The 25060-nt window shown below is 34.5% G+C and overlaps 1 protein-coding gene across 2 annotated transcripts in view; it reads right to left on the bottom strand.

Annotated features, from left to right (window-relative positions):
• Window positions 1-2278: 2278 nt before the first annotated feature.
• Window positions 2279-25060, bottom strand: part of LOC145258094 (N-acetyllactosaminide beta-1,6-N-acetylglucosaminyl-transferase-like) — a 130710-nt gene continuing 107928 nt past the window's right edge. For both annotated transcript variants that reach the window (XM_080115831.1, XM_080115833.1), the window contains exons 2-3: window positions 12832-13964; window positions 2279-3773 (exon numbers count right to left, since the gene is read on the bottom strand). In XM_080115831.1, coding sequence (XP_079971957.1) covers window positions 3502-3773; window positions 12832-13924 — 1365 coding nt within the window. In that variant the 5' untranslated portion in view covers window positions 13925-13964 and the 3' untranslated portion in view covers window positions 2279-3501. The remainder of the gene's footprint in view (window positions 3774-12831; window positions 13965-25060) is intronic.

The raw sequence follows: 25060 nt of genomic DNA, 5'->3' as shown, positions 1-25060 counted from the left end.
CGCAACCAAACTGAAAGTATACCGAGCGGTCGTCCTGACAACCCTACTCTACGCCTGCGAAACTTGGACGCCATATAAAAGACATAAAAAACAGTTTAATGGCTTCCACCTCAGATGCCTCCGTAATCTTCTCAACATCCGCTGGCAAGACAGAATTCCTGACACAGAAGTCTTGAAGCGCGCGGGGCTCCATACCATCACCACCATAATCCGCAAAACTCAGCTCCGGTGGGCAGGCCATGTCTATCGCATGCACGACAGCCGAATCCCCAAACAACTTTTCTATGGGGAACTCAGCCAGGGAAAGCGGAATGCAGGGGGCCAAAAGAAACGATATAAAGACTGTCTGAGAACGTCCCTAAAAGACTTTGACATCAGCCCCCAGTCTTGGGAGAGTCGCGCTGCTGAACGTTCGGCCTGGCGTTGCGTCATCAGCCTAGGAGCCGACAGGGCAGAGAATCAACGCATGACACACGACCAGCAGAAGCGCAAGAGGAGGAAGGAGAGAGCTGCCGGTTCACAGCCTGCCGATACTGCCTTCACGTGTCCAGAGTGTGGAAGAGTCTGCCGAGCACGGATTGGCCTCATCAGCCATCTCAGGACCCACAAACCCCTGACGCCGAATTGATTGATACCTTGGTCATCGTCGATTTCGACGGACGAGCAAGAAGAAGAATATATAGAGAGAGAGAAAGAGAGAGAAAGAGAGAAAGAGAGAGAGAGAGAGAGAGAGAGAGAGAGAGAGAGAGAGAGAGAGAGAAAGGAACAATAAATTAGTTTTCTTCATCAAGTCTGCACTCAATTTTGAATATCCTTTTTAATGCATACAGTTTGGCATTATTATCGACTTTTATACAAATATGGCTTCTTGCATAATTTTTAGTTTTCGATTTATGTGTCAATCAATAAAAGTGATAGCTAATGAACATCATTTTCTAACAAGTTTCCTCTGAGGATAATAGCCGTTCTTTGAAACTCCCTGGAATAAGGAATTTTCTTTTAAAGCTTTGGTATTCTTTACCGAATAATAAATTTTTGTAATTTCTAGTTTACAGAGGCGAGTTTAACTATACAACTGTTCATGTCCAAAATTTATTATTAAAAATAAATAATAAAAAAACAACAGACAAAAAATAATTTTCTTTATTCCATGGATTTTCCAAAATTTTTAAAAGAATTCTTGAAACTTCCTGGAAATGATCTTTTGTATGTTGCATTCCTTGTTTTTTTTAACCATTAAATTTTGTTATTCTTAAGTTATATAATTTAATTCTCCTCATAAATTTGTTGCTCAACTTTTAATATTAAGCATTATTTTAGAAAACGATTAAATCTGTAAATATTAACATTTATAATTGTACTACCATATATTTACGCACACACACACGCACACACACACACACACACACACACACACACACACACACACACACACACACATATATATATATTAGTTTTGAAAATATATATGGCTATTAAACACACAGATTTTTCCTCGTTCATCCTCGTGGAATTAATGTTTCTTCGCACTTTTATATATTCTCGTGGTACTGGGTTTGCTAGTCAGCCAATCAGATTCTTAGTTATTCACATACTCACTTGTCGTAGCCAATGTTTCTTTGTTGTTTTTTTGCGAGTTTTTTTTTCATTTCATTGTGATTAGAGATGACCTAGTTTTAATTTGGATGTTTATTAACATTTTATAGTACTAACTTTTAGTCATTTATACTTTAGTTTTCATGTATTTGTTTATTAATTATATATATATATATATATATATATATAACTACTTCATATATATATATATATATATATATATATACATGTATACTCTCAAATATATATATATATATATGAAGTATATATATATATATATATATATATGAAGTATATGTATATGAAGTAGTTATATATATATATATACTTCATATATATATACATATATATATATATATATATATATATGAAGTATGTATATATATATATGAAGTAGTTATATATATAATTACTTCATATATATATATATATGAAGTATATATATAGTTATATATATATAACTTCTTCATATATATATGAAGTATATATATAGTTATATATATAACTTCTTCATATATATATATATATATATATATATATATATATATATATATATATATATACTTCATATATAGAAAGTAACGCGCCATCTTTTATATATATATATATATATATATATATATAAAAAGATGGCGCGTTACTTTTAATATTCTTAATATTAAAAAAACTCAAACAAAACTGCTTAAACAAAGGTTTTTTTGAGAGACATTCCCTATGAATTTCCACTTGGACAGGAATTGCCTGTAATTAGTTAAAATATCACACATCATTTATTTAATAAATAAATAATTAGTTTTGAAGAACAAAACTAAAAATGAGGTTTGATTGTTTATGCAAAAAATAAACTGTAAAAATGAGTTTATTATTGGTATCTTTGTCCATCAAAATGATTGTTTTCGTATTGACTGTATTGTTTATTATTTTGATATCTCTGATGTTTTCTATATTATCCAAGTATGGTGGCCTCAAATTATTCCAGTCGCGTATCATCAGGTCGCCATATTGGTTGACACAAACGTAAGAACATAATTCCATTCAACCTACACGTATCAAGTAAACTTTAAAATTAGAATATAATAACGGAAATAATTGTTTGTTATCGAAATTTACCGAGATCCTCAGAATTTATGATTATTAGAGAACAAATGTCAAAAGTTGGACTTTTTGAAAAAAAAAAAAAAAAACAATAAAACAAAAAACAAAAAAATAATAACGGTGTGATTGCATCGAAGCGCCAGAAATGTTCGTTTCTCTTTTATACATCAGTCATCCATTTGTGTTGATTTACTAGATTATCCAGAAAATAATGGCGTTTTTCTTTTATCGTTTGAATTGTTGACATTTGTAAAAAAGAAAAAAAAACGGTAATTTTGTATGGTATAAATAAGATATACCACGACACTGTGTACAGAGCAGATGTCTATTCATTTAAAAGCTTTCGCGGTTTCATGATTCCCGTCATTTTACAGGCGATATGAATCAGCCCTAGCACCAACATGGACATAAAGGGCTTTCATATGATATTCCTTGATGAGTCAAAACTAATGGATGATACTTCTGAAACTGCACTAGACAACAATCAATCATTTGGCCAAAGGTTGCTTGCCGTCCACACAATAAAACATTCGTCTCACGCGGAGTTGAATCTTATTAATTAACTCGTTATCTATTTTTAGTCGGATTTATACTTGTTTCAAAATAGGATCATTAAAAAGCCATTACTTTCTGGACAACCTAATAGATAATAGCTGTCCCCCTACCCAACCCCTATCCAGGTATCTTCCAGACCGTACCCAACCCCACACCCATCCCCCCCATACTCAGCCCCAAACCCAGTCTCTAAACTCAGCCCCAATTTTCCACAATATTTTTTTGCGGGCTGTTAATCTTTAGCTAATGTTGTTTTCATGAATTGACGAAGGGCAAATTTTTGTAATATTCCGTGTCGAGCGTCATACGGCTTCGAACTTTTCGGAAATAGAACTCCTCTAAGCAGTAAATAGCCGCTGGTTGATGGTCCATATAAAATTTGTTGGCGAACAGCTGTCTCTTGTTCAAAAGGTTTGGTATGTCACCTACACCAAACACACAGATGCTTCGCACCCACTTGCCGTAGCAGGGTGCGTCACCTTTCCAGGTAGCGTACGTCGCGAGCCACGGCTTATTCTCCGGGTCACCTGAAATACAAAGAAATCAGAATTAATAAAGAAACATACACAATTTTTTATAACTTTTATCGGCACAAACTTATATAGCACTTTTAAAATAATACACAGAAAAACCCAAGGGACCCTTTAATCAACGAGCTCAGCAGGAGTTAATCCTTGGTACAACACAGAAATACAAAAAAATAATTAAATTATCACGAAAGAGCAAATACTCAAGGATATATGAGAAAAAAATTAAAAACAAAACGCATGGCAATTCGTGCAAAATAATACATACATATATATATATATATATATATATAGTCATCCACATACAGTACTGTTTCGCTGTTTCACAGCTCATCAGTGCGGCTAGACAGGCAACTACCTAAAATGAATGTCCAAATAAGATGGAGGGGTATGGCAACGATTAAAATATAACCCCGAGCAAGTTCAATGATTTAATAAATTCCTTCTGTCGACAAAGAGAGGGCCTACGTGAAATAACCAACACTGACTCCAAAATCTTTAAGTGATTTTGAGAGTCAGCCCGATGTAAGATTCTAAACAATCCATTTTATATGCATTTGCATAAGCTGGATTTTCGATTAGGTGTTAGCAAATGGAAACTTCCAAAGTGGAAGAGGGGAGAGAGAGAAGTGGCTTGTCCATTCTAATTTCTGTTTGTTTATGCTATTAATGCATGTCTGCAAATTTAATGGGGATTCGACCTACATAGCCAGCATCGCATTGACAATTAAATTCATAAATAACATTGCTTTGTGTGATGTAAGGCAAACTATCCTTCATGACCTGAGAGAATGCACATTTTAAACCAAAAATTAAACGTAACACAACAGACGGGAAAGAATGATCCGTCTACCCAAACACTGACCAGCAACTCTAATCCAAGGAAGTTTTAAATAAACAGGACAATTTTTATGTGCACTAATGATGAAGAGAAATAAATGATCCATGCATATCACCGAAGTCGAAACAATTACATACAAATAAAAACTGCGCACAGAAAACTAAAAATACTTTGAAATCGTATCTTTTTATTTAATAAATTATTGACGGTGACCATTATATGCATGAAAAGGGGAAAAATGAACAGCCCAATCATTTCATTTTGCTAAATTACAAAAAGTAAATTCCAGTTTATTAGTTATTAATCGTTAAGCCGTTGTTGAGGTTTAACGGTAATTTCATTGGAAATATTATGCATTATTTTTGGAAAATGTTGACTCATACGATTAAGAAACAAACTTCCAATTTTGGATTTAATTAGTAAATAAAAGAAGGGTGGGTAAACCAAATAATATTTCGCTTTCTATTTATTATTCTCATACTCTATTATTCCTGTTATTATATTCTATTTTATTGTTTATATAGCCGTTAGTTTTCAAAGCGTTATTGTATGCGTGACTATTGTTTTTAAATATTTCTTTCTCCAGAAAAATTATTGCCAATAATATCGCTAATTAATGTTTTTTTTTACTCACATTCACCCCTAACAAAGCACATCGCCACTTGGGCGTAAGGGGCTACTATTTAGGACCATGTCTAGGAAAAAGTAACAAAATGTTGGTTTACGTTACATTTACACTTCTGCATATCAGTACAGTCAAGGAAGCAAGTAGTTGGAAGGGAATTACACTATTTAGTTGTTCAAGGGAAGAAACTATTAGAGTAGAAAGCTTTCTGTGATTTAGGAACCTCAACAGTGAAGGGGTGTGATTTTGTTGCTAAGCGGGGTTGTCTGAGATATGTAGGTCGAGTAAGTACAATGAGTTCATCAGGGCACATTCTATTGTAAAACAGGCACAGAGATGCAACATTGCGACGATGTGACAGAGGTTGGAGCTTTGTTGACAAAATGGAACCGATTAGATTGAAGACTCTTTTTTTGAACCCTATTCAAGAGGGAGGGATTAGTGATAGATGCACCAGCCCAAATTTGGAAACAATACTTAATGCATGGGCGACTGGTGGCTTTCAAGAGGTACAGGATAATATCAGGTGTGAGTCGTTTTCTGATTCTTTGCAGCAGGTATTTAGTTATCTTTTTTCTTGTCAAAGAGTGGTCGAGCAGAAGTAGTAAATTATCTGTTTATCTGTCTATCTATCTGTTTATCTTATTAACCGTGTATCTATCTATCTATCTATCTATCTATCTATCGTCTATATAAATATCTATCCATCTAGAGTTGAATGGACGACAGAGATTGGAAGCGCCATGTTTAACAGGTTGCCAAACATGTCAAACTGTGACCTGGTCAACTTTGCACCGGAAAGTATCCGAACAGGTGACCGGATGTGACGTGTCGCATGTCACGTGTTCCGGTTTGCTCAAGCATCGTTGAATTGATTTTTAAGATGCCAAAGAGACAAGATGGGCTAAAATCTCCCCATGAGAGGGGGGGGAGAAGTCTCAGAATTGAGCAATGCCACGTATACACATTCAACACACCATGACTCAACTATTTACACGTGTACGTTTATTTAGTACTGTATATATATACACCACCCCGATAGAATATACGTTTAATTTGGTGCCGTGTTTAACTAACTTATATATATCATGTTGTGGTTTAACTAACTTATATATATCATGTTGTGGTTTAACTAACTTATATATATCATGTTGTGGTTTAACTAACTTATATATATCATGTTGTGGTTTAACTAACTTATATATATCATGTTGTGGTTTAACTAACTTATATATATCATGTTGTGGTTTAACTAACTTATATATATCATGTTGTGGTTTAACTAACTTATATATATCATGTTGTGGTTTAACTAACTTATATATATCATGTTGTGGTTTAACTAACTTATATATATCATGTTGTGGTTTAACTAACTTATATATATCATGTTGTGGTTTAACTAACTTATATATATCATGTTGTGGTTTAACTAACTTATATATATCATGTTGTGGTTTAACTAACTTATATATATCATGTTGTGGTTTAACTAACTTATATATATCATGTTGTGGTTTAACTAACTTATATATATCATGTTGTGGTTTAACTAACTTATATATATCATGTTGTGGTTTAACTAACTTATATATATCATGTTGTGGTTTAACTAACTTATATATATCATGTTGTGGTTTAACTAACTTATATATATCATGTTGTGGTTTAACTAACTTATATATATCATGTTGTGGTTTAACTAACTTATATATATCATGTTGTGGTTTAACTAACTTATATATATCATGTTGTGGTTTAACTAACTTATATATATCATGTTGTGGTTTAACTAACTTATATATATCATGTTGTGGTTTAACTAACTTATATATATCATGTTGTGGTTTAACTAACTTATATATATCATGTTGTGGTTTAACTAACTTATATATATCATGTTGTGGTTTAACTAACTTATATATATCATGTTGTGGTTTAACTAACTTATATATATCATGTTGTGGTTTAACTAACTTATATATATCATGTTGTGGTTTAACTAACTTATATATATCATGTTGTGGTTTAACTAACTTATATATATCATGTTGTGGTTTAACTAACTTATATATATCATGTTGTGGTTTAACTAACTTATATATATCATGTTGTGGTTTAACTAACTTATATATATCATGTTGTGGTTTAACTAACTTATATATATCATGTTGTGGTTTAACTAACTTATATATATCATGTTGTGGTCGTTAAGTTAAATCAGTTTCTAATAAAATATGGTGAAAATAAATCACGTAAAGACAGTAAATGGATTAATATGAAATACTAAGATTGCAATTGAATTTACTACTATAGTAAGACCATATATGTTGTTTTTATTCTGATATATCTCCTACTCTGTCATGTCTAAGTGTGAGTTGATTTGGTGTTTATAGTTGAGTTGAGGAGAAAATTCTTGCGAAATTTTTAATTTTGATTTCAATTTATGTATTTTCAAATAAGTTTTCGTTATAATATCTTTACTTTATATATTATTTTAAAGAGAGGTTTTCGCTCTAATCGTTTAAATGATGATCGTTTAAAACAATTATATTGTCTTTTCAGAACGTTGAATAAAAGATGGAAAAAAGCAAATTCGCAAATTTTTCTTATTTCAATTCAAGCAAGGCCGAAAAGCTGCTGAAACAGCTAGCGATATTAATGAAGCGTTTAACCCAGGAACAACTACTGAACGCACTGCACAATGGTGGTTTAAGAAATTGAAGATAATGAACGTACTGGTCAGCCACCGAGTATTGACCACGATTAATTAAGAACCTTAGTCAGAGCCAATCGACACACAACTGTTCGAGAATATGCTTCTGAATAAGAGGTAACGTATACAACGATTTCCAATCACTTAAGACAGACTGCAAAGACAAAAAATCTTGATAAATGGGTACATCACGAATTGAACGACAACAAAAAGAAACGCCGTTATGAAGTGTCATCTTCCTTTTTTTACGCAACAAGAACAACCCGTTTTTCGAACGGGTTCTGATTTGCGATAAAAAGTGGGTTATCTACGGCAACCGGCGATGCTCAGCTCAATGGTTAGATGCCGAAAAATCCCCATGACACTTCTCGAAGTTAGAGTTTCACCAAAAGAAGCTCATACTTACCTTTTGCTGGTCTGTGACCGGCCTTATTTATTACAGTTTGACCGGTCTCATTGAGTACAGTTTTTTTTTTTAAATGCAGGCGAAACCATTACGGCGGAGAACTATTTTTAAATAATGGATGAAATGCATCAGCAATTTCGTCAACAACACTCAGCATAAGTCAACAGCAAAAGCCCAATTCTCCTCCAAGACAATGGCCGACCGCATGTTGATAAATCGACCCTGCAGAAGTTGAACGAATTGGGCTAGAAAACTTTGCCTCATCCGCCATACTCTCTAGACCTTTCACTTACGGACTACCACTGTTTCAAGTATCTCGACAACTTTCTGCGTGAGAAATGGTTAAAAATGTCTAAGCGATATCGCCAACAGAACGCAAGATTTTTGTTATTGACACAAATACACTTGTTTTGTGTTGGCAAAAGTGTGTTGATTCTGATAGTGCTTATTATTTTTTTTTAAATCAATATTCTTTTATTCGTATGTTCATCTGAATTTAAAAGTTGCAAACCGCAAGAACTTTCTTGTCACCCTAATAGCTGAAACTTATATATCTCCTAGAAATGTGGAATCACTGGAAGAATTCATAACGTAATTAAATCCTTCTTAAGTAATAGAAAAATCAAAGTTGTCCTCGACGGACGTACATCCAAACAATATGACATAAATGCGGGAGTGCCTCAGGGGTCTATCCTTGGACCTCTATTCTTCCTGATATTCATAAACGACCTCCCTGATAATATTGTTTCGGAGATGGGTATATTTGCCGATGACACCACTCTCTATAACAGATATGAGGGGAAAACAAATGAACACATATCCAAGAAAATGGCAGAAACACTAGAGGATGACCTCCAATCCGTAGTGGAATGGGGACAAAAATGGTTGGTCTCATTCAATGCTGCTAAGACTAAGCTTGTTTCCTTCAATAACTACAAGAAACCTTCTCTACCACCAATAGCAATGGCCAAGAACACATTGCCTGAAAGTACTTCTTTTAAACTCCTCGGCCTAACGTTTACAGGGAATATGAACTGGAATAGATACATTGAGAGCATTGCCAAGGCTGCTGCAAGGAAGGTTGGCTCCCTCTACCGTGCTAGAAAACTACTTACGCCTGCCAGTATCCTATACCTCTATAAGGCAACCATTCGCCCATGTATGGAGTACTGTTGTCACATCTGGGCTGGTGCATCTGCTGCTTGTCTCTCGCTCCTGGACAGGGTTCAAAAAAGAGTCGCAAACCTGATAGGTCCTGAACTGTCATCTGGGCTTCAACCTCTGTCCCATCGACGAGATGTTGCATCCCTCTGCCTGTTCTACAAATACTTTAATGGTGAATGCTCTGACGAACTGAAAACACTTGTACCTCCCCGACGTAACTACCCCCGACAAACCCGACAAGCTACTAAGTCTCATCCCTTTACAGTGGAGATCCCTAGGTGCAAGAAAGCCTTTTACTCCAATAGTTTCTTCCCCAGAACTGCGGGTCTTTGGAACTCCCTTCCGGGATTCTGCTTTCCCAACTGCAATGATATGCAGAAGTTCAAGTGTAATGTTAACAAACATCTTTCTACTCTTCTCCCTTCATAATGACCCCGCTAATTAATTCCCTAATAGTAGCCCCCTGCTTCAAAGTGGCACTGTGCCTTGTTTGGGGTGAAAATTGAATAAAAAAAAAAAAAAAAAAAAAAAAAAAGAAAGCAACAACAAGAACAACTAAAGGAATGACAGCGTGAGATTGTATCGTATTTATAAATGAGTGTAATAATCGCTGTTTTTATATTCGATTATATTCGATAATCTAATATATAAACAGCTATATGTCTGTCTGCCGTTCGTTCCGTCTGTCTGTCAGTCTGTCTGTTGGTCTGTCGCCATATTTTCAAGCTTTATCTTCTCCGAAACTAAAAGGCATAGAGCGGCGCTAGGAGCCTCAAATTATTGGATTTTTTACGGACCGTTCTTTTATGGGCCGTTACCCGTTAAAATTGCTTTTAAGGGATCAAACATTTGATGCATTCATCTTAATTTCTATTTAATTTTTAATTTGAATCGGTTTATATGCATTTCGCATTGGTACAGTGGTAACGTCACCAGCTTTGAATGTTTCGGTTTCGATTCTAGTTGATGTCCAGATTGTAGCACTGTAAAAAAGGACAGACTCCACCACTGCTCTGAAGAACTAACATTTTAGTTTGTCAGCTTTTAAGAGAATCAACGTCTCATCACACGTCATGATCCGCTGAAGAAATCATTTTTGTTGCGTAGATGGAACATAAAACCACGATTTTTTTGTATTATCGTTCAAATTATGCGGCACTCATTCATCCAACTTTTTTGACTTTGCTATTTGCTTTAAATGGCGAACGACTGTTGAGTGGCCGACCTCAAGTCAAACAGCAACTTCTCGTGTGGTTTTGCAAGGAGCGGCTTCAATTAAGGATGGAATACTCCAGAAGTCAGTTCTGCTTGGCACAGCTAACATCCTATGCCAGGTGCTTTGACTAACTAACACTTGACTATGGTCATAAGATTTGGTGTAAAAACCCGCTCTTGATTGAAAAAAAAAACCCCAGAAAACACTGTAACACATCACAACACTGTGAAGTTAACGAACATAATAATAATAATAATAATAATAATAATAATAATAATAATGATGATAATAATAATAATGATAATAATAATAATCATAATAGTAATAATAATAATGATAATAATAATAATAATAATGATGATAATAATAATAATAATAATGATAATAATAATAATAATAATAATAATGATAAAAATAATAATAATAATAATGATGATAATAATAATAATAATAATGACAATAATAATAATAATATTAATAATAATAATGATAATAATAATGATAATAATAATAATGATAATAATAATAATAATAATAATTAACAATAATAATAATAATAATTATTATTATTATTATTGTTACTAATTATTATTATCATTATTAATATAATAAAAATAATGATAATTAATAATAATTATAACAATCATTACAATAATAACAATAATTAATAATAATTATAGCAATAATAATAATAATGATAATTAATCATAATTATAACAACAACAATAATAATAATAATAATAATTAATAATAATTATAACAACAATAATAATAATAATTAATAATAAGTATAACAATAGTAACAATAATAATAATAATTCATAATAATAATAATTATAACAATAATAATGATAATAATAAATAATAATAATAATTATAAAAATAATAATAATAATTAATAATAATTATAATAATAATTAATAATAATGATAATAATAATAATAATTAATAATAATTATAACAATAATAATAACAATAATAATAATAATAATAATTAATAATAATAATAATAATTATTATTATCATTATTATTATTATTATTATTATAACAATAATAATAATAATAAGAAGAAGAAGAAGAAGAAGAAAAAGAAGAAGAAGAAGAAGAAGAAGAAAAAGAAGAAGAACTAGCAGAACCTTTGGAAATTTCATAGTAGCATAAAATTTTTAGAACACATAAATAAAATTTTTAAAACACATCAATAAAATTTTTTAAACACATAAATAAAATTTTTAAAACACATAAATAAAATTTTTAAAACACATGAATAAAATTTTTAAAACACATCATAAATAAAATTTTAGAAAACATAAATAAATTTTTTAAAACACATAAATAAAATTTTTAGAACACATAAATAAAATTTTTAAAACACATAAATAAAATTTTTTAAACACATAAATAAAATTTTTAAAACATAAATAAAATTTTTAAAACGCATAAATAAAATATTTAAAACACATAAATAAAATTTTTAAAACACATAAATAAAATTTTTAAAACACATAAATAAAATTTTTAAAAGACATAAATAAAATTTTTAAACACATAAATAACATTTTTTAAACACATCATAAATAAAATGAATAAAAACTAAAATGAAAAAAATAGCAACGAATTGGAAACGATTTTTAGAAAATTCTTTTTGAACCTTTTAAAAAATTAGATTTTTTCAATGAAAACTCAACACACAACCCATTGTTTTGTTTTATTTTTTTTTTCTGAAAATTTTCTAATAAAAATTATAAAGGAACAGATGTTAATTCACTTGCAATTTTTTAAAATTTTAAATGAAACTATAAAAATAAAAATAACTTACAGTCTCCTCTCGACATGACTTTTTTAAATTATAAAATAGCCAATTTGAAACCGTAAACAGACAGCCATGTTTTATTTCCTTTTTAAATCTTTGGAGAAGAAATGGTTCAAAAATGTTAACTGATAAAAAGCAAGTATAACAGGAAGTAATTTGTTTCTCATTAATTAATGTTTGTGATGATGATGATTGGTTTATGACACTGGACGTACGAGCAAGTAAATGAATATTTAGATAATAGAACTACATTTATTCATTTAGGTATATACTAACCTTTGTATCCCCCTGGTGCATTTAAATGTCCGTTATATTTAAGATGATTTAACGTGGCCCATATGTATTCGTCGGGACTGTTAGTATCCTCAAGCCACTTTTTGAAGTCATTTACGCGTTCGTCAGACATGACAAAATGGACAAATGCCCGACTAAAGACGCCGTACGCGCTTCCTTTCACAATCTGAATATCGTGGGGAGGCGGCGTCTTTTTCCTATACGTGTTTTCGATGACCCTCTTTCCATTCGACATAACCACATGGTGACTATACCGATATCGTTCAGGAAGCATTCGCGTGCCGGTGATACCCTCGATGTCGTTGGAGCCATTGTATATCTTCAGTATCTTTACAATCTCGGCGTTTGTCTTGAGAGGGTACGCCTGGCTGGGTAGATTTACGAAATACTTCCAGCTTACGTTTGAGCGCAACAGCTCCTCCATGCAGTTAAAGTCAGCTTGGAGCCGCGAGTATCCGGCGTAGACGACGTCCTCCAGTTTGGATGCGACGAAGACGTTGTCAAAACATGTAGTCAAACGCCGGATGTTGTCTTGTAGAGTTGGCGATGATTTGGCATCGGTGTGCAGGCAGTAGATATTCTGCGGCCGGTAAATGGCTCGAAGGAGTCTCTCCACTTGAAAGAAGTCCTTGTAGAGCAAGATGCTGAAGGCGATCGGAAACGTTTTCTCCTCTTGGCTGACGTTGAGGATATACCTCGACTTCTCCAGGAGCGACTTGCAGGTCTTAAACTCTTGGAGAAACACTTTCCGATAGAACTTGGAGTTGGTTCCGATCTTCGAGGTTCGTATAATCTCGGCCTTGTCCGAGCGAAAGATTTGATTACAGTTGATGGGACGTGTCTGGTAGTTAAAGGCATCGGCACCAGCGATATGCACCGCCATTCGCTCGCGCCCGTGCCTCGGCTCATCCAGGCCGAAGTCTTGCTCCATCACGGTGACGGGTTGCTGGTGTTGCTGCCGCCGAAGCCAGATCCAGATCTGCGAACCGGAAAGCAACACAAAAAGCAGGATGATGTGACACGTCCGGCATTTTAGGCGCAGAAAGTGGCGCAGACGGTAACAGGCCCGTAACATAGTGGAAGTCCCGCGACTAACGAGCTGGGTGGGGGAGGCTCTGAAAAATACGATTGAAGAAAAGGAAATGAAAATATGTCGATGAAAAAAAATGATCGATAGACAGGATGAAAGAAAATATCAACAAACAACAATACAACAATGTAATTTTACAAAGATGTGCATAGCGATATGCTGACAAGGTGAAGCAAATAAAGAATAAAAAATTATGGTACCGTTTCATATTGCGTACTAGAAGCATCTCAGCGTTCGAATAACTTTGGCCGGAACATGACGTCAACAGCCGGATTATGCCGAGCAACAGCTCGGGCTTAACTTCTGTTTGACGTAACACGCCGGTCAGCCAATCATAACGCGGCACGCTGAATTACAACGAGGCAGCGACGCACAAATGCCTTTTAGGTAAATATTTGTATTATTTGGATTCATCGGACTACTGTTCTCATCTTGAATGCGATTTTCACAACGTTTCGGTTGATGTAACCTCAGGTGTATCTTGCCAAATTCGGGAATGTTTCTGCTGAACTCGGGAATTTAAACGGAATTTTTAGTGGAACCCTTTATTTACTTCACGGGGTAGCGTGCTCTTGTTCCGTCTGGAATAGAGGTGCTATGTAATTCGCAATTGTATTTTTCGGCTGCCCACACAGAGAATCGAACCTTCAACATTCAGGAAAATATCACTTTTTACAATTGATTTTAACAAGTACTCTAACCACTGCGCCACGTATGAATTTTACGAGCCTTAAACCTATCTTATTTCTAGTTCTTAATATCACTATTTATTACTAATTATTACTAATTATTACTAATTATTAATGTTTTTACTTATCTATTGCTTATAATTAATGGCTCCCATATCGTATTGAATTCTATACTAGTAGAATACTTAGTAGTTTTTTTTTTACATAGGCATCACCACATTATCAAGGCCAAGAGTCCACTCAAGGATAAGGGTTAAAGAGTGTACAGTAGAAATTGGACAATATAATAATCATTAGTAATGAAAATTTGGTAAATTTGATAACTTATATAGAACGGCTCATCAAGAACTTATTTACGTTAGACTTGAAGACAACCATATTGTAGTCAGCTGGAAAGCAGGAAAACGGAAGACAATTCCACAGGCGTGCAGTTCTAAGAAAGAAGCTTTGTTCATGGAATCTACGTTTAGGTTTAGGCACAGATAAAGAGTGGGGGGAATTATTGATAGTGTTTACAGCTAGACGAGTGTTTCTTGTGAAAGTTTGGCGAGGGGGGACCATAGACTGAAGCTCAGTCGAACACTTTCCATGAAAATAACGATACATCAGAGACAAACTCGCAACATCTCTTCTGTGAGATAGAGGTTGCAAGGAAGGCTACGAAGTCTATTTTGAACTCTATCAAGGCAGCTCTAGCAGCTCCTGCCCAGATGTGGCAACAGTATTCCATCCTTGGACGTACCTGGCTCTTATATAGATAGAGAATAGCATCAGCAGTGAGATATCTACTGGATCGATAGAAAGATCCCACCATTTTTCCAGCGGCCTTGGCAACAGATTTGATGTACGTGTTCCATTTAAGATCAGGAGTAATGGTCAAGCCAAGAAGCTTGTCAAAACTTGAGGCCTCCTGAAGACGAGAGCCATTCATTTCAATTGATGCCAGATGTGGATCAGAATGTTGATGATGTAAAGAGAGAAGCTTGGTTTTAGATGCATTAAAAGTAACCAGCCACTCCTTACCCCATTGTACTACGTGCTCAAGATCAGAGGAGAGAGAATTGGAGAGAACTTGGTCGTTTTCTGTCTTAGATGTGCTACCATAAATGGTAGTGTCGTCAGCATAGATGTCTACAAATGATGTAAGGATGTGATTTGGAAGATCATTAATGTAGATCAGGAAAAGTAGTTGGTTATTCCCCAACATATGTGCTGCTTCTTTTAGTCGTCCTACTCCCCATGGTTCCTCTGTCTTAATTTTTACTTCGTCCCATAAGGGTAGATGGTTTCCCTTTTTCTTCCAGATATGGCCAGCTATACCGGAAATCGCTTGTGAAAGTCAAGCCCCCTACAGAAAAAAAAATCATGAGTAAGAACTGTATATATGAAACCCCATGTAAATGTGGGAAACTATACGAAGGTGAGATGTGTCATCCACTAAAAGTACTGTTAGAAGAACATCGAAAAGCCGTAGTACGTGGAGAGACTGAAAAGTCAGGTATAGCTGACGGAACAAGAGCATTCTACCCCCATGAAGTAAATAAAGGGTTCAGCTCCAAATTCCGTCCAAATTCCTTACAAAAGCATTCCCGAATTCGACAAGATACACCTGAAAAATGTCGGTGTTACATTGACCGAAACGTTGTGAAAATCACACTCAAAATGAGAACAATAGTTCGATGAATCAATACGAATAACTAATCCTTATCTCAAAAATTCAGAAATGTCAAAAAAAAAACCAACAAAAAAACAAAACACACACACACACACACACACACACACACACACACACACACACACACACACACACACACACACACACAAGTTATGAACATTAACAATATAATGAATCTTTAAAACCTTCTCATCCAATTAAAATAAAATTATATAAAAAAATACTTAAAAATACCCTGGAAAAATGATTTTCCTTGACAAAAAAACAAAACAAAACCAAAAAACAAACAAACAAAAAACTTTTGAAGAAATGACGAAATACATTTGAAAAACAAAAACAATTCTTCGAACATTTTTTAAACACATGTCTCTTAAAATTATTTGCCCCCCCCCCAAGTTAACTTCCGACGTTTTCTTGGCAGATTTATCAAAAAAAAAAAAAATAAATAAATAAATAAATAAGACACCAAATTACAGTCGGTGTTTTTTTTGCTTTTGTTTTTGGGGAGGGGCTTTCTACATTTTACATTTTTTTTTTACACAGTGGTCACCACTTATCAAGGCCCGGAAGCCACTCAGGGATAAGGGTTATTGCAAGTACATTACGTTAGTGTGGAGATTTGATGAAGTGTTTACTTAAGGGGGCGGTTCATTGGCAATTTGTTAACGTTAGACTTGAACACATCCAAGTTGTAGTCAGGTGGGAAGCAGGCAGACGGAACAGAGTTCCACAGGCGTGCAGTTCTAAGAAAGAAGCTTTGTTCATGGAATCCACGTTTTGATTTAGGCACAGATAAAGAGTGGGGAAAATTTTTCACAGTGGATTCGGCTAGATGGGTGTTTTTCGTGAAAGATTGGCGAGGGGGACCAGAGATTGGAGTTCAGACGAGCACCTGCCATGGAAATAACGATAAAACAAGTATAGGCTCGCAACGTCTCTTCTGTGGGAGAGAGGTTGCAGGGTAGAGAAAAGGGCATCCCCCACTAAGCCACGAAATCTATTTTGTACTCTGTCAAGGCAGGATAGGCTATTTTTGGCAGCTCCTGCCCAGATATGGCAGCAGTATTCCATCCTTGGACGTACTTGGCTTTTATATAGATAGAGAATTGCATCAGTAGTGAGATATCTTCTGGAGCGGTAGAAGGATCCCACCATCTTTCCAGCGACCTTGGCAACAGACTTGATATACGTGTTCCATTTCAGATCAGGAGTAAAGGTCAAACCCAGAAGCTTGTCAAAACACGGGGCCTCTCCCAGACGAGAGCCATCCATCACAATTGATGCCAGATGGGGATCAGAGCGTTGATGATGTAAGGATAGGAGTTTGGTTTTAGATGCATTAAAGGTAACCAGCCACGTCTTCCCCCACTGAATCACGCGCTCGAGATCAGAGGAGAGAGAATCAGAGAGAACTTTGTCATTTACAGCCTTTGATGTGTTGCCGTAGATGGTCGTCTCATCAACATAGATGTCAACGAATGATTTAAGTATGTGTTTATGGAGGTCATTGATGTAGATCAGGAAGAGAGTTGGGTCCAGGATTGACTCCTGAGGGACTCCAGCATTAATACTGCAGGTCTCTGATTTTTGTCCATCGACCACTACTCTTATGAGCCTATCGGAGAGAAATGATTTAATGATTGAGAAAACATTTCCAGTTATACCGTAGCTGGAAATCTTGTGAAGTAGGTCTTTATGCCATACCTTGTCGAAGGCCTTTGATATGTCAAGAGCAATTGCCCTAGAAAGGCAGCCTTTGTCAAGAGATTCACTAATCCTGTGAGATATAACCGTTAGCACATCTGTGGTAGATCTTGCAGAATGGAAACCATATTATATTTCCAGTGTGTGAAACGTCTATCTTGTGCGATGTGTGTGTGGGTTTGCAACACATACAATAAAACAGTTCATTAAATGAAGTCTGTCTAGCGCACAGGCAAAGAACAAACCTCTCTTCGTTGTATCGTTTTCTCTTCTCGTTATCCAAGTTCATCTTCTTTCGAAGGAAACCAACAACAATAGGTTTTATATTTGATATAACTTTATTAGCGTTTCGAAATATACGACGGCTTTTTGTGAATCCTACATTATGTTTGTTCCAGCTACCAAACGCGGAGACGATATCTTCCGTACTCTTGTCCAACTCACCCACTCTAAACTAAAACTGTACGCGTCTTTTCTAAACTTTACATCATTAACACATGTAGCATTAATATCACATAATATAAATCACGACACATTTCTATTTTCCTAACATTAACAACGATCATAATAATAATCGTTCGGGTTACTTGGCATCATCCGGCAGTGCTCTGTATTAACGAATCACTGATATACATGTACGTTAAAAAGACGAAAAATATATAAAAGATGTAAATTCAACAAAACATATAATCATAATCAACAAAAGATGAAACAATTATTAAAGTAAAAAAATGAAAAAAAGAAAAAACAACAAAAAAAAAAAACGAAAAACAAAAGCGAAAAAAAACAAAAACATAACAAAACAAACGAAACAGTTAAAAAAAAAAAAGTTGAAATAAGAGATAAAAACTTAAATTTATAATTCGTATTATTTGGATCCTTCGGACTACTATTCTCATCTTGTGTGCAATTTTTTTCACATCGTTGCGGTTGATGTAACCCTCGACCTTTTTCAGGTGCATTTTGTCGAACTCGGGAATTTGGACGGAATTTCGAACGGAACCCTTTATTTACTCAACAGCTGGATAGACGTCCTAAAAAATTCGCAGTTGTATTTTTCCGTTGCCAGATTTCCAAGTTCGACAGAAACATTCCCAAATTCGACAAGATATACCTGAAGAAGGCCGGAGGGTACATCGATCGAAAAGTTGTCAAACAATAACACTCAAGATAAGAGCAGTAATCCGCAAAATCCAAATAATACGAATAACTAATCCTCATTTCAAAAATTCAGAAACGTTAAATTTTATTTTTGCTACTCAATTATTTTCTTAATGTTTGAAATTATTACTAATTTTGACATCACACGTAAGTACGTATTAGCATTTTTACTTAAAATACATTAGAAAGATTTTTTAGATATCCGCTTTTAATGCACAAGCGTCGAAATAAAATACGGACTCTACGAAAAATATTAATGGGAAAACATTTTTAAAGATAAAAAAATAAAACAGCAATGCTAAACAATTAGAAAACAGAAAACACAACTGTTTTTTTTTACTTAAGAGTCACCATTTATCAAGGCCCAAAGGCCACTCGAGAATAACGGTTAATGAATGTAAAGTGGTAATATAGTAATCGTGAATGGTGTAAATTGGGTAGAATTTGATTATTTATGGGGATGGCTCAACAAGAATTTGTTTACATTTGATTTGAAGAGTGTTTTTGTGGTAGTTTGGCAAGAGGGACTATAGATTGGAGTTCAGTCGAGCACTTCCGATGACAATCAAGATAAAGCAGAGACAATCTCGCAACGTCTATTCGGTGTGAAAGACGTTGGAGGGACGAGAAAAGGACATCATCTACTAGATTTCAAAGTCGATGTTGAACTTTGTCAAAACAGGATAGGGCGCACCGAGCAACTCCTGTACAGATGTGGCAACAGTATTTCATTTTAGTGCGTACCTGGAAGTTATACAGGTAGAGGATTGCATTGGCATGGAGATATCTTCTGGAGTGGTAGAGTTGGTAGATTTTTCCAGCGATATTGGCAACAGACTTGATGTATGTGTTCCATTTCAGATCAGGAGTGAAGGTCAGTCTCAGAAGCTTGTACAGACATGGAGCTCCCACAAGACGAGACCTATTCATTTAAATTGAGGCGTGATGGGGTCCAATTTAAGGATGTTCGTTCGAAAAAGACGTGGCATGGTTTCTGATAGCCATATCACGCAATCGGCGTTTCTCAAACAATCGATATGAATTACGCATTCAATTATTCGAATGCATTTCGTTTGATATTAGAACTTGAACACCTGCTCGCCGCAAACCAGATATTCGAAATGTTGAATGATCGTTAAACAAACAAACTTTAACCATTAAAATCCTCGTATGATATTTACTCATCACAAGGCGTTCGTTGTCACTAAAATATAATGAGCTATAAAGTGACATCACGCGATCGATTCGCTCTTGTTTACGGCTTGTTCAAACCTAGCGTAGTTATCGATTCGTTTAAATCTATCTAACACCGCAATTTTTTTTCTTTAACAGCCGGTTGACAGCTTCCCCACAGTTCAACAATTATTTGTTAAATTTTCAATTGAAGGCGACTATATTGTAGTTAGCAGGGAAACAGCCATGTAGCATTGTGTTCTACGCCTGTCTCCTTCGGCGTCGATTTTTTTCTTCCCAGACCATGTGGTGCCCACTTTTTAAAAATATGTTTTCAACACAATATCATATAACATGTCGATGAAGGGAAAAAGAAATGTAAGGATTAAAAATTGTTATAAAAATGAAGATAAAATAAAAAGAATGAAATTAAAATATGATAAAAAAGCAGATACTACTACTAATAATAATAATGCAGTTATGAAAAAGAGAAAAATAAGTCTAGTTTAATCCACCTTTCAGTGAACATATGCAAAATAATACCCTTAAAGAATTTTACAAAATGATTGATAAGAACTCCCCCTAGACAATAGAACTTATCAAACTTATTAAATTAAAACTTATTCTTAGCGTAAGTAATCTGTAATTTGAACTAATAACGCATGCGCATTCTTAAAACAGTAAGCAAATATCAAAATCGATGACTTTGGACCCCTTAGCAACCCCATTTTCCAGATAAAAACGGATTAAAAAATTTTTTCACATGTTTGAATATCATATATATCGAATTTCAAGTTTACAGACTTGAAAATCGATATACGATATATATTCGATTAAAAAATTCGTTGAGTTTATACAGTGTCCTAACACACACGCAGTGTCACTTATCTATTTATCTATCTATCTATTTACGGAGAGAGAGAAATAGAGATAGATAGATAGATAGATAGAGAGAGAGAGAGAGAGAAAGAGAGCGAAAGAGTGGGAGATAGATAGATAGAGAAAAATAGACAAAATAAGGGCGTGCAATAAGTAATGGCCCTGACCCACTCCCCATAGAAGTAGAGCCACGAAACTTGGCACAGTTATTAGTCTTTCTCTACATAGGAACCACACAGTTATGCATTTCTCCCATCGTTTTATGCAGCTCTGGAGACCGTTTTGGTAGAACACCCCAGGTTGGTCTTCCAACCACGACGTGACTTCAGAAACCAAGGCATCATCATCTGGGAAACGCTTTCCTTTCAAAAACAACTTCATGGCGGGGAAGAGGTGAAAGTCAGAGGGTGCAAGGTCAGGAGAGTAGGGAGGATGAGAGAGGATTTCATAACCACACACCCGTGCTTCTGATCTGGCGACATGAAAGTTGTGGACCGAAGCGTTGTGCTGCAGGAGGAGGGTATCTTTGCTGATCTTGCCCACCTCTTGATTTTGATAGCTTCTCTTAATTTCCTCAAAAGTGAAGCATAATAGCTCCCGTAATTATGGTACCCTTTGCCAGGAAATCTGTCATCACTACTACGTCCTGGTCCCAGAAGTCTGTGAGTATGTCCTTGCCAGCGGAGGGCTGCACTCTTGCCTTCTTTGGAGGTAGTGAGTCCAAGTGCTTCCACTGCATTGATTAGGCTTTGGTCTCTGGATCATAGTGATGGACCCAGGTTTCATCTTGTGTAATCAGTCTTTTGAAAAACTTTAACTCATCTTCTTGGCACATCTCCAAATTCATCCTCGAGCACTCGACGCGTTCTCGCTTCTGGAATGGCGTGTGCAACCCGGGAATCCATCTGGCAGACACCTTATGCATATGCAAATGGTCATGAATGATAGTTTCCACAGACCCTGTACTAATCTTGACATCTTGGGCTATTTGGCGAATAGTAATGCGCTGATCTTCGAAAATGGCAGGCTCAACTTGACGGACAGATGCCTCATCAATGGCAGAAGGGGGGGGGCGACCAGGTCTGGGAGCTGTTTTCACTGACTTCCGGCCATGTTTTAATTCACGATGCCAGCGTTTTACAAGGTCATATGATGGGGCATTATCACCATAAGTTTCTTTCATTTCATCAAAAGTCTCCTGTGATGTGCGTCCTTTCAAATACAAAAACCGGATCACTGCTCGACATTCACCAGGCTCCATTTTACACCTGACTCAGTTCAAACACCTGTAAATCAGAAACCACAATTAGTTCAGAGCTGTAATTTGCCACATAACCCGTAGAGATATAAATCATTGCACATGCAAAATTTCAGCTAGATCAGACAACTGGAAGTGGGGCAGGGACATTACTTATTGCACGTCCCTCGTATATGAATGTATTTCTCTTCACTTATATATATATATATATATATATATATACAGTTATTCTGAATTTTGAAATTATGTTACAGAGATTTTACCAAACTGATATGTATATTTATATATACATTTTATTTGATTTTGGCGATTACATGTCAGAGATTTGACGTATGTGCATAACTCAAACCGATATATATATATATATATATATATATATATATATATATATATATATATATATATATATATATATATATATACTTTAGACTAAAGTAATGCAATAGATCTACTGGTTTGGGAATCCAGTGATTATTGTTCTTACAAAATATTATTGGCTCAGGGAATTATGACTACTTTGGATTGTTACCTTGCGCCGTGATTTATTAAAAAGACAGAGTGGATCTCTTTACCTCACTACTACCAAGTTAATGCAAAAGTCAAAGTAAATGTATACATACTAAAATATTCATAAAAAACTACGTAGCGGTAAGTACTTTTGAAAAGGTCTTATCTTTACGTAATTTTAGAGAAAGAGAAAAAAGAGGGAGCCAGGAAAAGAGGTGGTAGGTGGAACCAAAGAAATGATGGAGACTAGAAGAGTGGGTGCTAGTTAGAAATATCTAAAAGTAACATAAAAAAACAGAAAGAGAAAACACATTAGAAGGGAGATGGACAGAAAACAGAAAGATCTGATATACTGATAGTAATATATATATATATATATATATATATATATATATATATATATATATATATATATATATATATATATATAAACTTTTGACTTTTGTTTCCCTTTATTTTATATTTTATATTTAACTTATTTTTCTCCTTTCTCTTCCCAGATTTTTTTTATTTATAGTTATGTCTCGGAAGAAGAGTGAAAAGCACTTATTTTTCTTTTATTAATATTATTTTTTCCTTGTGCACTTTTTTGTGAATTATTTCATGGATTTCTGCCTTTGGATTATTATGGACCATCTTCTTCCAATTACGGGATTTCTTTGGATTTTACTTGTACAAATGGAAATTCTTTTAACTTTCTTGAAGTTTTACATTTGGATTTTACCGTCACTGGATTTTTTATCTTCCACCAGACTATCCATTCATGTGTAATCACCTTTTTCTTTACCATATTCCCTCTGCTTAACTTATTTTGTTTTCAAGTAAGATCTTTGACTTATTTCAAATACTTCTGCATGTACAATCCGATCCTGCATTTTGCTAATTTCAGCCCTCTGATGAGAAGGAGAGTATTTCTTCGAAACTCCACGGATTAAGGACTATCCATTTATGTAGTGTTTCCTTTTCAGGTTAAATATGTTTTTAACTCATTTCAAAGTGTTTTTAACATATTTCATTAACTGTTTGCTCATATATATATATATATATATATATATATATATATATATATATATATATATATATATATATATATGTGTGTTATTTTTAAACAGTAGTCTATGCACACGTGTTTCAATATGCTCAACAGCTTGACCGTATTAGGGCTCGCACCTATGTAGAGTAGTTTTATAAAATGTAAAATGAGAATAAGTCACACACACACACACACACACACACACACACACACACATATATATATATATATATATTTATTAATTAATATATATATATATGTTTGTTTACGTCCTAAAATTTGGGCTCATCAGTGAAACACATCGGAATTGCTTATAAGTTATTGCGAATGTCTTTAGAGAAATCAGTCTGGTAAAATGCCTTCCCGCCACTCATAGCAAGTAATAAGAGTGCTGGAGAGACTTGATTCAAATTGCTGGATGAGTTAACGAAACATATCAAAGTAAAATGGCGGCCTTATTTTATGTTAAGTTAGAGCTTAGTAAAGTAACGTTAAATCTTGTTACTCGTATGCAAATACGACGGTGCTAGCTTGGATAGAAATTTTTTTTTCGTAAAAGGGGACATAAGTTATCATAAATTTGGATTTGTGAGATTCAGAAACATATAGAAATACGTTTTGATCCTATTATCAGTTGTTACGAGACTTTCAGCTGTGGACGGGGCATTATACCGGATGCCAGACATTCACCCGCAATCTCATACATTTCAATTGAGAGACCTTTTAAATATTCTGACGGTCCTTTTAAGTGCAACTGTTTAAACTTCTATTACACTTGGTTCACAGGGTATATTTGCAATGTAGATTTTGAAATTCTTTTTCCTGGGTCCGGTTGTTCCTGAAGTGGAGTAACATGTTTCTCCAATTTAAAAATTTGCTTAACTTGAATAATTTTGCGGAATCAGAACACATAAAGGTCGACTCCGATTATTAACAAAGACTCTTTTTATGCGTAGTGTTATTCACGATAAAAAATAGAAAAATTTTCAGAAATTATTATTTGTTTTTTTACCAACGTTGTCTTTATGTATGACTTGCGTCT

This window comes from Euprymna scolopes, chromosome 33, assembly GCF_053919585.1.
Source record: "Euprymna scolopes isolate OS-2025 chromosome 33, ASM5391958v1, whole genome shotgun sequence".
NCBI lineage: Eukaryota > Metazoa > Mollusca > Cephalopoda > Sepiida > Sepiolidae > Euprymna > Euprymna scolopes.
Note: the sequence above shows the minus strand (reverse complement) of the source record. Positions and strands in the feature narration are given on the sequence as shown.